Source organism: Marasmius oreades, chromosome 7, assembly GCF_018924745.1.
Source record: "Marasmius oreades isolate 03SP1 chromosome 7, whole genome shotgun sequence".
NCBI classification, from domain to species: Eukaryota; Fungi; Basidiomycota; class Agaricomycetes; order Agaricales; family Marasmiaceae; genus Marasmius; species Marasmius oreades.
Window position 1 is genome coordinate 3,535,428 of NC_057329.1, and position 14,836 is coordinate 3,550,263.

At 44.0% G+C, this 14,836-nt stretch overlaps 3 protein-coding genes across 3 annotated transcripts; all 3 read left to right on the forward strand.

The window, feature by feature from the left end:
* Positions 1-480: 480 nt before the first annotated feature.
* E1B28_011863 (uncharacterized protein) lies at positions 481-1,071 on the forward strand (the record flags this gene model as incomplete). The annotated part of the gene is made up of 1 exon (XM_043156921.1): positions 481-1,071. The coding sequence occupies one exon, from the start codon at positions 481-483 to the stop codon at positions 1,069-1,071; it is 591 nt and encodes a 196-aa protein (XP_043006736.1).
* Positions 1,072-1,421: 350 nt separating this feature from the next.
* On the forward strand, positions 1,422-2,676 carry E1B28_011864 (uncharacterized protein; the record flags this gene model as incomplete). Its single annotated transcript, XM_043156922.1, has 3 exons — positions 1,422-1,804; positions 1,860-2,086; positions 2,126-2,676. The coding sequence occupies 3 exons, from the start codon at positions 1,422-1,424 to the stop codon at positions 2,674-2,676; spliced, it is 1,161 nt and encodes a 386-aa protein (XP_043006737.1).
* A 208-nt stretch (positions 2,677-2,884) lies between these two features.
* On the forward strand, positions 2,885-3,770 carry E1B28_011865 (uncharacterized protein; the record flags this gene model as incomplete). Its single annotated transcript, XM_043156923.1, has 3 exons — positions 2,885-3,519; positions 3,570-3,669; positions 3,738-3,770. 3 exons carry the CDS (start codon positions 2,885-2,887, stop codon positions 3,768-3,770), a joined length of 768 nt encoding a protein of 255 aa, XP_043006738.1.
* Positions 3,771-14,836: the final 11,066 nt, after the last annotated feature.

The window sequence follows — 14,836 nt, forward strand, 5'->3', positions numbered from 1 at the left end:
CTTGTGGAGTGAACTCGGGTTTCTGGGCACTTTGCGGGAAACATTCATGCATCCAGCAATTCATCTTTTGAAGCCAGTTTATGAAGTTTTTACTGGCCACCTCTCCATTCTTCAAATACAGGACAGAAAACAGAAAACCAGGCCATGGAAGAACTCGGATTTGTGCAAGTTCTTATCTGCTCTGCATAGTTTGCCCCAGTTATCGATGACTATTGTTGCCATCTACATGCTTTGTCTGCTTGTCGGAAAGCATACAAAAATGAGCGAAGGCGACTTCAGAATCATGGACATTCATCAGATGTTCACGGAAGCGGTGAGTCTTCTGTTTATGCCAAGAAAGATTATTATTTATTAGTCTTAGAAGATCAAAGCATATTAGATGTACGGTGGTGGAATGTTCTTGAACCCGGCGAACAACCATTAGACTTTTTGGTCAAGTTCCTCCAGTCATGCCTCAAAGCAATAAGCACAGAGCCAACCATGGTTACCACTTCACAGAAAACGATGCTGAAGGATTTAGATGGGTTTTATCCATTCAGAGAACAGGCACTGTCCAGAAAGTGGATCGTCTCTGAGGGTGGCCCATTTCATGCCGACTACATCAATACTCGATTGGGTTTATTCAGCGCACTCATTTTTCGTAGTATTACATTTCACACAGCATCGGTTACTCACCATAGTGGTCAGTTTGATAATATTGTCACTTGGAGTGACTTTAGACGGAATCATCAAGACAAACCTGAGTCATGGTTTTGCAGTAATACGGCGTACAGACCAACAAAAGGCCGGTCAACTACAAATGTCTCTGAACTTTGGAAATTTAGCAAACATCTTTACAATCTTCTACACTCATCCACAAAACCATTATTCTACAAAATTGTTCAAGAACTATGTACCCTCACAAGCTGGGGCATTCTTACCTCATATCTCTGCACCGTTGACTTGGTGTTTGCTCAAGTCTTGGATGCAAGCGATGATGACATAGCGGAATTCATTGTGGAGGCAGGAAAGGGAGCGTACAATACCCTCAAAAAGCTTGGTTTCTCTGGAATAGCATTGGAGATGAAGTAACGTTTTCTGAACGTATATTGCTATGTTTTGGAGAGGTTATCTGAGGATGAAAAGGTTCGGATGGGCTGGAATATTTTTGTCATGGAAAATGCACTTTGTGAGTTCTCCAAGCTGTTTGATATTCTTATGAAATGGGGTTTGTAGTACAAAATAATAAATGCATACTCTCCGAATGTTAACTTAGTCAAATACATGTTGAATTACATAAGAATTTGTGTTCCTGTTTTCCGATCATGGCATCATTCCATTTACTTACAACTTGCATCAAACAACTCCTCCCTCGGTAAAATAGGCGAGAATATGTCTACAGAATGGATACAGTATAGTCACGTGTAGTTCATCTTTTAACAATGACTGCCATGTCACCGGGTTCCAACTACTCATCGACAAGTTCCAACACCTCTTCAACAGCGTCCCACTACTCCTTGGCTGGTGCTTGCTGCGACAATCATCGCAACTCATGGTCTGATATTTGCTATCATGAGCAGTCAAATAGTCCCTCCTTAGAACCAATTCCGCTATCACCTCTCAATGCTGTTGTGCACACCGCTCGCTATACACATGAATTACATTTACCAACACCTGGTCCCTCCACCTTACTCCCGTCATCATTATCCGATTTGTTGACCTCTTCCAATACATCAGAGAATTTGATTGGTCAGCAAAAGAAAACAATCTCAAACCATGTTTCGCTGCAGTTAGAACAAATTATCTGGAGTAATGGGCAGCTTAGGTATAGCATGCCGCTGCTGCTGTGGAAGTTTAACTTACTGAAACCTCGGATATAGAGATCAAGTCCAAGATCTTCTTGGCAACGTTATCCCTCAACTACTAGCAACATTGTTGGTAATTCCACTTAATAACACATTGGATACCTTTCTTGCAGTGCTCAAGGAATTGGATGAAACCATGTATCCACATGTTACATTCTGGCACCACTCGCAGTGGAAAGCTGTTGAAAAAGAAGAAAAAGAGAAGGAAAAGGAAGGCAGAGGAGAAAGGGGACTGAGTCGTCGTGCTCAGGGTTTAAACGTCATGTTCTAATATATCACAGACAAGAATGGTAATCCTGTTTCAGGTGATCGGATATCTGCAATGGGGGATTATGCACAATGTCTCTTCCATGAATTCGCACTTGCTGGTTATGTTTCCAGTGGTTCATGGGAGAGGCTTGCGATCTTCCTGAAGATTTGGTTTTTCTATTTTTTCCGAATTTTATTTCCAGAACTGCGGTTATGTTTTGGCAACTGGAAGACGGAACACTATGCGAAGGTGACATTTGCTGGATGGTGGCAAGCACGGGGGAAAGACTATGTAGACATTCTTCAAGTTAAACCAACCAAACTGGAAGAGAAACCGACTGATATGGAGGTGTTGGACCTTACAGCGGCAGTTACTTCTGTCGCTATTCTGATCTGCCCAACTTCCAAATCTCAAGTACGTGGTGCTAAACGAGCTCAATTTGATTCAGTTCCCTCCTGTGGTTCATTGACATCAGCATCAACATCGACTGCATCTGGCCAACTCAACAGTTCACTGAGTGGGAATTCTAGTGAGGAAGTCGCACCCCCGAAGAAAAAACTGAAACACAGTGCTTCTCAATGACGTCCTATAAGACCATACCTATAGTCCCTGCTACCTGATGCTAATATGTTCCATTGATGATTGAACTATCCCTCACAGCCAAAGGTCAATCTGTACAGATGCCACATACTTTGTACCTTGACATTACTAATTTCTTCTTTGATATTTTAGATTTTCCAACAAGACCGTAACATCAAAAGTGCTGTCATCTGCACCTACAAGCGATATTATGGATGGCACTTCCTTCGATATTGTGCATGTAGCAGGCATCAGGGAAGCTACTGCATCAGTATCTTCGCTGAGCAAGGTGACAAGTGAAGGACATCCAATTGCTCATCCAAGCAGCGTGCTTCCACAGCCTGAGACGACTTCTTCCCTTGACTCATCTCTACAATTTGAGCTGGCCTCTTTCCCAAGTGCATCTCCGCAGCCTGAATCTGCATTTTTCCTGGACTCACCTCCGCAACCGCAGTTCACCTCTTCCTCTGAATCTCTACAACTGCAGTCTGCCTCTTCCTCCAAATCTCCACAACTGCAGTCCACTCCTTCCTCTGAATCTCTGCCGATTGACGAGACCACTTCTTTCTCTAACTCACCTTCGCTATCAACAACTGGTAGAATGCTGACATCTACTTCCACTCAACTAGTAGCATCAAATACAAACTCTATCAGTAACAGTCCAGAGGCTTCAACTTCTACTGAGCTCAACAACATAGAGATGGCTCCACCTCCTTCTTCTTCAAAAGAGGGATCTTCCAGGGCAGAGAAAATAAAACCAAAGCCTTATAAAGCCAGCCGACCTATTATCCGCGGAATGAAGAATCCCAACAAGGTCCTCAAATGCGGCACCACTGGGACCCCTATGTATGAATCTGTTCACTTGTTGATGCTAAATCTCTAATACTTGTCCCCAGCAATCTTTGCAAAGCTTTTTACATCGAATATTACGGTCCAGATGCTACACAAGGAGCTTTCTACAAGTGGCTCGCCAACATAGACCAAGATCTATGGGAAGTATATACCACTTCCATCAACCCTCCACTATTGACTAGACTGCTGACTCGGACTTCTGCTCAATTTAGTCATTTGTTAAGAAGGCAAAAAAAACAACTTAGGTAAGAGCAAACTCCTTTTTTACTCAGTGCAATTTAAACAATTACAATTGCCTTCAGTTAATGAAGAGCTGTTTCAAAATGTCTCAGCATCTCCAAACCGATGGCAAGTAAGTTATGATTCTTTCTTGCATATAACATTTACTGATGCTAGCTAATTGCTAGCAACCTGCTGCCTTTACATATCGTTTCTTGACAGTTTCTTGGATGGGATTCGTGGTCACACAGTTTCTCGACAACTTCTTGGATGCAGTTTTTGGTCACACAGTTTCTCAACAACTTCTTGGATGTGATTCGTGGTTGCATGGTTTCTTGACAACTTCTTGGATTATTCATGTCCATTGCATCAGGTACATTTGGCACTACGCAACCCTTCCTTCAACCATCGGGCCTTCTCGTCGGCATTGAGTTTTCCATCCGTTCCTAACTTCTCCAAGAATGCGAGACGGGGAGTGGTGGAGGCTGAAGCGGAAGCATTGGAAGTGGAAGAGTTTGAGTTCTGTCCTTTGCCTTTCGGTTTGGACTTGGATTGCGAAGAGGAAGAGGAGTTATTGTTGGAAGTAGAGGTAGAGGAAGAGGATTGTTTCGGAGTAGAGTTAAAGTTGGAATTGGAATTGGACTGGTGATTAGCTCGGGATTTTTCAGCCTCACGCTGCCAATAGCGAAGATCTACAGCTTTAGCGGCCACTTTGAGAGGATGATACAATGCCAGCTTTCCACCGGTGATGTTACTAACTCCATCCTTTAGACATTCAGGAAGACCTTTGTAAAAGGCATGCTGAAGAGCAGAGTCACTATAACCAATTTTAGCTGCGATGTCGTTGAATTTAGTAATATACAGTGCAATTTTCTCATTCGACCGCATAACCAAGTAATCCAACTTATCCACCGCTTCTCCAGCGGCATGCACTTGACCAAAGTTAGTTTGGAGTTCTACTACCCAAGCTCTGTAGCTAACCATCCAAGCTGGTGGATCCAGTTTGGAAAACTCACTACCTAACAAATCAGGTTCAAAGTAGTCGAGAGCTATACCACGGAGGAAGGAAAGTCCGTAGTTGACTTTGGAAGCGGAGTTGACGAAGGATTCGGAGAAATAATTGAACTGGGGTTGTAGACCGGTGAGGAAGTTTTTGAGTTTGGTGGGGTCGGAGCCGTTGAAGGTTTCGGGGTCCTTCAGTTTGGCACCTTTCTTCGGTTTTGCTTTTTTGCATAGCATTTGCTGAAGCAGAAGATTCTGAGTGGTGAGGTAGGTAGCATAAGCCGAAAAGAAACCCTTGGCTCCGCCTCCCTGTGGCAGACCATGACCACCACCTCCACCACCACCAGGAGGACCACCACCTCCTGAACCACCTCCTGAGCCACTGATCGGAGGATCCGATGGATTCTCCTCGGGGTCAGTACCATTGTCAAAAGAGTCATCCTCATCGTCATCTGCTCTACCCTTGCCTTTATTCCTCCTCGGTGTCTCCGGAACCTCCTCGATGTGCATTTCGGAGATGATCGGAGATTGTCAGGGGGTGTGTTGGTTGGAGCTGCGATTGCTGGAAGAGCGTTGGGGACAATTGACGGTACCTCGGAGTTTGCTCGGAGATAGTAAAGTATTGTATGGGTCGTTGGAATCAGAAGCATAAATGCTGCTGACCCTTCGTGAAGAACTGGGAACTTGAAGATGAGATATGCAAAGATGAGACCAGACATGGGTCGTAATCGGAGTAGGACGGGAAGGAAACATAGAATCAAAGATCTTGAACTGATCAGAGACGTCGTCTGGAGTGAACGACATTTTGACTCAAGAAAAAGAATTAAACTACTGTTAAGGACGTGCAGAATGACTCGGAACTGAACGGAACCGAAGGGAGAAACAATAAGATAAGATATAAGATATGTACTGAAGGATATACTAGAAGAGGAATGATCTAAGATAAAGAGAGGGAAGAAATGGAGTTGATCAGAGTGTGTTGGAGAGCGAAGGAGATAGTGAAGAGAATGATGGAGTCTTGACAGTAGCCAAAGTTATTGGACAACAGCTCCCTGAGTCAAACTGCCTTAGACCAGGTCACTGGGAAACCAGAGTCGAGTTTAATTCTAAAGAATGTAACTACTAAGTCATACATCTTATGTAGGATAGAATGTACAAGGTCCGAGACAGAGACAGTAGTCGGATCCACATTCAGACAGCTGACTCCCAAGCCGATAGTCTAGGCTTAATGGGAAGTACGGAGATTAAGGTAAGTGGAAAGTAAGAATAGAATGAAAGTGATTGTGACCAGTTGGTCCGAATTGGTCCAGCATGGATGTAACAACGCTCTACAAACAAGTTATCCCATACTCAATCAATTTTCGGAATGTCTGGGAAAAGAAGGGAGAAACATACATGTACAAATGCTAGGATAACAAACCACCTTTCTGTATTAAAATAAACTAGCTTCTCACGCCGACATGCCGCTGCACACCCTCCGTTTTCAACCAGAGTAAGTTGGTTTCAATTGATATAACTATTGTCGACATCGCTTTTCATGAAAATCTGTCTCTAACTTGTAAATAGCAAGGGGGAGGTGGGCCGTGGTTCCGTCATATACACTAAGTATCTTGAATCGTGTTTGTTTAACGTCACCGTTAAATACATTAAATTCGGCCTTGATGACGGAAACCTCGCTTATGGGTGGTTCACCTGGGGCAAGCTGGTTCAATTCCCTTGCTTATAAATTGTACATTTACACTGAAATATTGTTTGCTGAGCACACAAAGGAATTCCCGAATTTTGAGGGTTAAGCTATAGTTCATACATATACAAAGGACAAATGCATAGTGAAGAGATTGGAAAGCCTGGAATTATAAGAAACAGATTATGACAGGTGATAAGGCTAACATTGCCGCAGCCTGCTTAACACTGTAGTAGGTAAATGTGTGCTGCAGGCCGCGCAAGCCGTTCTTAAATTCGTTAAATTGATCAGCCAGCCATCTTAAATATCTTAAATATCATGTTGGCCAGCTTAAATATGCTCAAGGCCCACTTAATCTCACTTATTCACCAATTTTGAGAGCTTATGCCACTTATTTCTTTCAAGTAGTGGCCATAGTGTCTATTTCTTAGTGAATACATGAGAGTAGGTTATACAAAAGTAATACATGATTATTTTGTGCTTTTCCCTTGCATATGTGATGCACTGGAAAGCTGGCATCGAATGCAAGGGAAAAGCAGGAGACGTAGTATGCGTCTTGGTATGCGTTAATGCGACTTAGTTGACTATGCTACAAGGCTCTTTTTGCACTTTAAACAGTGCTACGGAGCGATATTTATCGTATTAAGAACTAGAGTGAGCCCGAATTGCTAGTTAAAGCTAGTGCCGCTAGTAGAATGTGCCGTAGGCGCAGCTAGACCAGTTAGAGAGAGCCGTAGATCGTGTCAGAAAACTGTATGACCGTTCGAAACCTGTAGAACACTATGAGCAGAGGACTTAAGCGGTAATTCACTGAGTTCTACTCTCTACATTCTACTATGCACTGGCATATCAAGGGATTGTACTATTAGAAGACTTGTAGTCTTCACAGAACCGGGAAAAACCTTGGCTATTGCACTTCTCGTTCATCTGTCAGGAAAACATTGTATAACTATAACTATATCCCCTCTCAAGCGTCTACAAACTACCCATGTAAGCTCTCTAGATGTTTGCTTTCGCTTTCGCTCACCAGGGTCTTTTGACAGGCTCACGATTTTTTGAACAAATACAAGATACCGACATTAGTCGTTAATGAGGAGACACAGCAAGGTGTAGAGTATTGGAAGGTATGTGACAGAGCCTTAGCTTGCTTCTCGAAAGCTAATCATTCAAGTAGTAAAATGTATGGGACGGTCATTCCAGGACAGTCGGATGCTACCACCATCTCATGGTCACAACCTAGCAACTCTTCAAGTCGAAACACGGCCATTTCTCTCACCTCGGTCTCCTCCTTCGAACTCAAAACTTTTGACGAGTCATAGCCCGTTTCTGTATTGACGAGGCTCATTTCATCTTTTTTGCTGGGCTCCCCCTCACATCCTCCGAGCCATTCAAGAGGCTGTACTCCAAAAAAACTATAAGACTGTTCGTTATACTTGTAACCGGCCCAACCTGATCTACGCTACTCACTGCACTACCGGCTCACTTGAACAAATGAAGAATTTTAACTTCATCCTCATGAATCCTTTTGCTCTGGACAAACAGAAACAGGTTCTTGTTTTTTTCGACCCCATCAGTCTCCTACAAAAAGTTCTCCATTACTTACGCAGCAGACTTCCGGATGACCTTCCCGTTGACAAGAAGACAGTCGTGCAGTTTTACGACAGCTCCATGTCTGCAAAATTTCTGGCCCAGGTACACAATGACTTCACAACACCAGATGGACCATGCCAGGTTCTGCTTTCCACCACAAGCGAATCGACGGTGAGTGCCTAACTGAGGCAATAGCTTGTATTGACACTCTTCAGGGTATTGATTTCCCGGATGTCGATGTTGTCGTAACTGTTGATATACCACCTATGGCCGCTGACGCCAAACAGCAACTTGGCTGCGCCCTGAGGAAACTAGGAAAGTGCGGATTGTTTCTTATTCTATATGAAAGATGGGTTTTAGACATCAAGTTGGAAGAGTTTGAGGGGAATCGAGTTCTGTTTGGAGATGACCCAGATAGACCTTGCAAGAAGCTGAATGACAGGTCAAATGTTCGTGAGCGCACTGGTTTTTCAATGGTACGGCTGTTGGGGGATAAGAAGTTATGCATCTGAGAGTTTTTTCGAGATTACCTACATGATGAATCTCCAAACAGTAAGTTTGTTTGATTCGAGTTGGGTATTTCTGATAAATCTATAATAGCTCTCGACTATATTACAGAGTTCTGTTGTGATCGTCACGACAACAATTTCAAGCTCGATGACTTTCTCCCCAGTGCCATTTACCTGCCAGATGCCAATGATCAAGGTCAAGATCCCGGTCATTCCAATGACATGGAAGATTCTTCCTGCAATTGCTACTGCCTCCCCCTTCTCAGTCATCATCAGCTTCAAGTCAAGTTATGGTCCTGGTGGCAAGATGAGCATGAGAAAGATTTGTTAAAGGCCATTTGGTTGCCGGACATGATTCTTTCTGATTACCAGATCAGAGAACTCTCAAAGGCACTTCCCTCAAAAGTCTCATCACCAGAACTGATCCAGATGTTTTTAGGGGAAGGAAAGGATTGGGTGGATGAATGGTCTGTGAAAGTAGCCGATGTAATCAGGTCCTTCAATGACGATGAACTCAGGGCACAAGAGGTTGAACAATCCTCAAAACATAGACGTGTCGTCGCCACTGAATAAATAATTTACTATTATACTTTGTAGTATTTGGTACTAATCTTTATTCATCCTGTTTGTTATTAACAAATCCAAAATTCATTGGATTTAGTTCATCGTCCTCCACCTCAATGGCCACAGTACTGTCCTGACCTGACCCATGAAACAAGGCCATATTCTTGTTGTAAGTAGGAAAGGTTGTCTTTCTTAACTTTTCCCATCCTTCAGAGGTGAGATCAGGTGTCAGTTTGATTTCTATATCCACCTTGCGATCTGGGATGAACTGTAATAAATCAGAATCTTCAAGAGCACTAACAACTTCCCAAACTAAGCCAGTTGTATCTGTTGCTGTGTGGCCCTTTTTAGAGTAACTTGTCTCCATCACCTTACACATGGCAGCCTTTACAACTACAAGGGACTTGATCGCTGCAGAATAATTGCCAAGTTGGTCCCAGGATGTGTAAAGGCCCTTCGCAGTATGGAGTTTCTGTGAAGAAGTTTAATCATTTATCCACAAAACTCAACCTTGGAAATCAATCACCTTCACTTCATTGATGGTATGTTCGATGTTCATATCAACGCCAAGGACCGAATCGTCGTGACCCTCAAGATTGATGAGAGAGTTGTCGCGCACAATGTTCGCAAATTCTTCGGGCCACATTTGATGAAGGTTGTCTAGGAAATGAAGGATCTCCATCCCATATTTGGCTGATCCACATCCTCGAAAAATCGCCATCATATTTGGCAACATGTCCTCAATCCTTCCAAAGTCACCAAACTTGGTAGCAACCTCTAGCTCCCGCAGGTACAACAAGTCACGGAAGAGAAGGCAGATGTTTTGGTGAAGAATATCCCGTTGAGGGTCATTTGGCAGTGGCTGATGTGGATCAGATGGAATGGGTTCTTCAGGATCTCCAGCGATGTTTTGCTTGTTATTTTTCGGGGTTTTGGGGGTGGTGGAGGTGTAACACTAGGCATTGGTCAGGCAAACTCACTTAGAATCTCACATGACATTTGGAGAAGTAGGTCTGGAGTGGGTTTGGTCCGAAGAAAAGCACCTAGAGATGGGTATTGGGAGCTGATTTTTTGGCACCAAGCAGTAATCATGAGTCTGTCAAGAATTTGAGAGAAAGTGTCGGTAAGTGCATAAAAATCAGGTTTGTCATTTGTGAGTCGTTTTTTATCCATGTGGTTGAACATATTTGCTAGAGAACCGGGCTGATGAACTGTACCATAGTGCTTGCTATGGAGTCCCCACTTCAGATTCATATCTGTGTGAAAGGGACCAGGAGCAAGTTGAAAAATTATTTGCTGTTCCCATGGTGAGAGGTCTTCATATTGTAGAGCTTGAGTCGAGCGTATCCATGAATTGGTAAGTTGATCATTGATGCCAAGAACACCCATATCATTGAGAGTTTCCTCTAGCCTCTTCAACTGGTCAATGTACGCTTCTCGTGGTACTTCAACATTCCCATCTATACTAGCCTCTTCAATTGTGGTTATGCATATAGGATAAAAGTGTGTTTTTGGAAGCATGGGAATTTGATGACATGTTTTGAACTGGAGACTCGGAGCATCAAAAATGTACGATAAGTCAACGCCATCTGGACAGGCAAACTTCACAAGTGATCGGATGATGTGGATGGTAAGCTGGTGTTGGAAACATGACAGTTGTGTAAGAGATGGCTTGAAAGTGAGAGCCATAACTGGAGCAGATCTCCGGAGGCGCTTGACGATAGGTTCAAGCAGGACATGGGAAGGGTTCCTGACACAGCGGAGCTCGTAGAATAAGACCAGAGTACCGGATTGGACTTTACTAGGGGCATCAGGACATTGTTCGACGTGAATTGATGTTGATGCATTGTAGTTATCCCAGGTAAGCATGTGTGGCCCAAAAGACACAAAACGTGCATCTTCAAGGGACCGATCTGCAAGGTAGGTGATGGTATCCTGAGTAATCAGATATGATGTCGAAAGATGGCAGTGATTCAAGGTTTCAATCATCTGCCGGGATGCACCAACAGCTTGTGCAAATATCCCAAAAGTGAGCTGGAATTTTTGACAATGTGGAGAGTGCATATGCAACACTTGAGCCGTGACGACATCAATTCCCTGAACAAAATATTAATATCAACACTTAGAGTTGTTGAACTCAAATTTAATAGAAAGAAAATCACCAAAATGTGTCGCCCACCATGCCCAGGGTGCTCCCGAGAGCCTGTCGCTGACTGAATTACTGTGTCCCAAATAGGCATATTACTTTGCGCATCTTGCATCTTGTTGCAAAAGCTGTATTGTCCCAATAGCTCCAGAGTCATAGCATGTGAATAGAAGTAGAATCTGGATTTAATATTCCCAAACTCTTGATGTATACGGCTGGAAACTAGGTCCACTGCAATAGGTCACATCCAATTAGACATTCGCTCACGAAGAGGAACCAAGTCCCAGAGAGCCCCGAGTAGTTGTTCCAGCTGATCCGAGTCCTTTCAGTAAAGTCCCATGAGATGATATTCAAAAGATGACATGGTGAGAACAACCTGAACAAGATCCCAGATCGACATGTTGTATTCTTGACGCAACAACAGTAGAATTGCTTGTGTTTTTTCCTGAGGTGTACGCTGAGTTTTCCAACTGCCTTGCATCAGAAATGGTGAATCTAGGGAGGTTCCACTACCACCAAATGGCTTAAAATTGGATATTGAGGGAATGCTTTGCATCGGTGCAGCTGAGGGTACTGAAAGTGGAGTTTGAGGAACAGAAGGTGAATGGTAACTGTGAGCAGGTGTTGAAGGAGTACAGAAACTGAAATCTGGAGTATCAAGAATCATATTTGAATTAGAGAGAGGTGTTGCTGGTATATTTAAGGGATGTGCTGTCATTGAAATTCTGAATTCAGGTCGGTTTGTATAGGGATTCTGAGACCATGGCTTCCTTTCCTTTACTGGCATTGAGCTTAATTGTGGGTATGTCGGCTCTGGAGGAGGAGGCATGTTTTGGGTGTCAATCGGAGGTGCATCCAAGTCAAGTTGGAGGAGACTACGGCCACTAAATGGATTCCTCATGTACTTCTTCTGGGGTTTGGTTCAAGCAGGCAACCTAAGGGCATATGTAGTCAGAGGTTACATTTTTAGGGCTATTGATAACAGATAACAGATAACTACGGTAATAAGGGCATTGGTGGGGGAGGCAATTCAGTGCGACACATTTCAAGCTGAAGTAACCTGGACATGTTAAAAAAAAGTGTGTCTGTGTCACATCACAGATTTCTGTCCCGATTGATTCTACTCGTTATGGTAGGTCCCACCTTCCTTATAGGGTCCGGCAAATCCCTAAATTGTTTGGCTGACAATTTGCTTCCGTTTTACAGGACCGTATATACTCAGCTTGCAAGCTCGTCATATACGGGCCGGTTACAGGACTAGTCAGCGGCTTAAGTTTGTGGTCATGGTCAAAGTTATGTCTTGGTACGCGTGTGCCAGTCGCTTCCAGCAACCGGCGCCCGAGCTGAACTGGCTCACGGGAACGGGGCTTAATTAATAATCGCTTACATGAATTCATTTCGGGATCACCGTAATACAGTTTTCGTAGGCGTGGGAAAAACCCTTAAATATCTGGGCATAAGTACTGTGCGAAAATGACGCATGAGCGCTGAGCGCTTGAGCAACGGAGATCACGTGCATCTCATTATTTAGAGTTGTCTTTTCAGTGGCCCGTACGACAACAGCCGCCTCTTTCAGCTCGCCCTTGCTCCAATTCAGGCTTGAAGTCACTAGAAGACAGTACAAAGACATCTTGAGCCTATCAATTCTGCGCTACCCAACAAACGGTGGGAGTACCTCCGTTGAGGCACCGTGTAGTGTGTCATCACTCAAAGCTCGGAAACAGGAGAAAATATCTTGGGAAAAAACACACATTTTCTAAGATTCCAGGCGTCTGATCAAAAAAAAAAAACCATCTATCAAATGCTGCGCATCATAAACTCAACCCTCTCGATTCTATCGAACGTCTAGCCGCGATTGGCGCAAACCCCCGCATGTTGAGCCCCGTTGTAATATATACCCTTGCAAGCCGAACATACAAAATGTCCGTGATAGTCGAAATGAGAAGCTATGTGCGCTGAGCTTGCACTCGTCAATAACTTGTCAAGCACTTTCTGATATACTGCAAAACCTACTGAAGAACTCCGCCTCAGCGGTGTATCCGCTACATCCAGGGTAATGACAAAGCTTCCGCTTCTTTCCAGCATCTGCACGAGCGCGGTAATGGTTGAACTGCCCATGCGTCTTGCCACCAGTCAGGCCCGTGGTTGATGCAGATGGGCCCCCGAGTACAATAGCAGGATCTGTATTGGATACCATCCCAGCTGCGTCCATTTGTGGTATGCAAAGAGTATTGCTGTTAATTCGATGAAAGGAATTTTGGGAGGACTGGGAAAGAAAAGTCCTATTGCAACCCATAACGTCGATTGTCAAAACTGTACTCGCTGCTAGGGCGCTAAGGTTCAGAGGTCACCCTTGTTGTTGGGACTCGAGTGGATTTAGAAGAATCAAGATTGCCTTTGCCCTTGCCTTTCAGACACAATCGGAAGGGTTCTTAAATAATAGTGTGTAGGCCTGTTTGCCCTCCTATCTTTCAGTGCCGAGCTATATCTTTCGCTGTATTCCTTTTCATAACGGTTAAATCGAAAAATCGAGGCGGATTGGTGGTGGCCTTGTGCGCACCTGAAGGATTTTGCCCCAACCGCTCGCATGACCATTCTTGGTACAGGAGTATCTTGATCTAAAACTTCTTGAATCTTGATGCGAATCCGATGTTCCAAGTCAGATTAAGTAACTCTGAGTCTTGTTAAGAAGAAAAAAGATACAAACAATTTCATCATAGTAATTTTAAGATTGGAAAGCGCTGGAGCAACAGGAGGACTGGCAGTCAAACAAGTGGTCAGCGGTGCCCGCCAGGTAAAATGTGGGGAAAAGAATTAGAGAAAATTTTGTCACTTGGAAAATTCGAACGGACGGACTAGTATGACCCGGGACTGTTCGAATTTTATTCGAGACCTGTGATCGATACGGATGATATGTTCGTGTCAGTGATTTACGTTAACGTTGATACTATGTATAGGTATATCTGTCCCCACGAAACCACTGTAAATAAGTTCCCATGGATAACAACGACGATGCACATCAATCAATCCCCGGTTCCTGAGGCTGGTTTGAAAGCCGTTTTCTTCCCTTTTTGGCAAACTAACTTGGAGCACACGACCCTCGAAAGAGTGTCACTTGAATCTCGGACCGAATATGCTTGGAATATGCCGCCAGATGAAGGCTTTTGAATACCATGATGTTGGGAAGACACTGCACGTTTAGTGGCTGAAATATCTTTATTCTAGCGAGTGACGTTGATTAGCCAAGGGGTCACCGGGCACCAGTCAACGGCCAAGACATCCAGTGATATCAGTCTATGGCAGGTCTTGATGCTGGCGGCACATTGACGGCAAGTCAGATGACGGTACCAGCTTCAACCGTCAACTCATCGTAGATAGGTCAAAAGGTTGGGAGAAAAGCACGATGATTGGAATATCCAGAACGAGAAGAACGGCAGAGTTGGGCTAAGAGAAGAGAGATGGAATTGGGTTCTCAACAACGCCATGCCGTCTTGAATTTTGATGCCCGTGCCTCGCCGCCGTCCGGCCAGACATCTCTTCCCGCGACCTCTTGGGGGTTGATATTCACCGGATGTGGGCGTGGCCCCTTGTTGACAG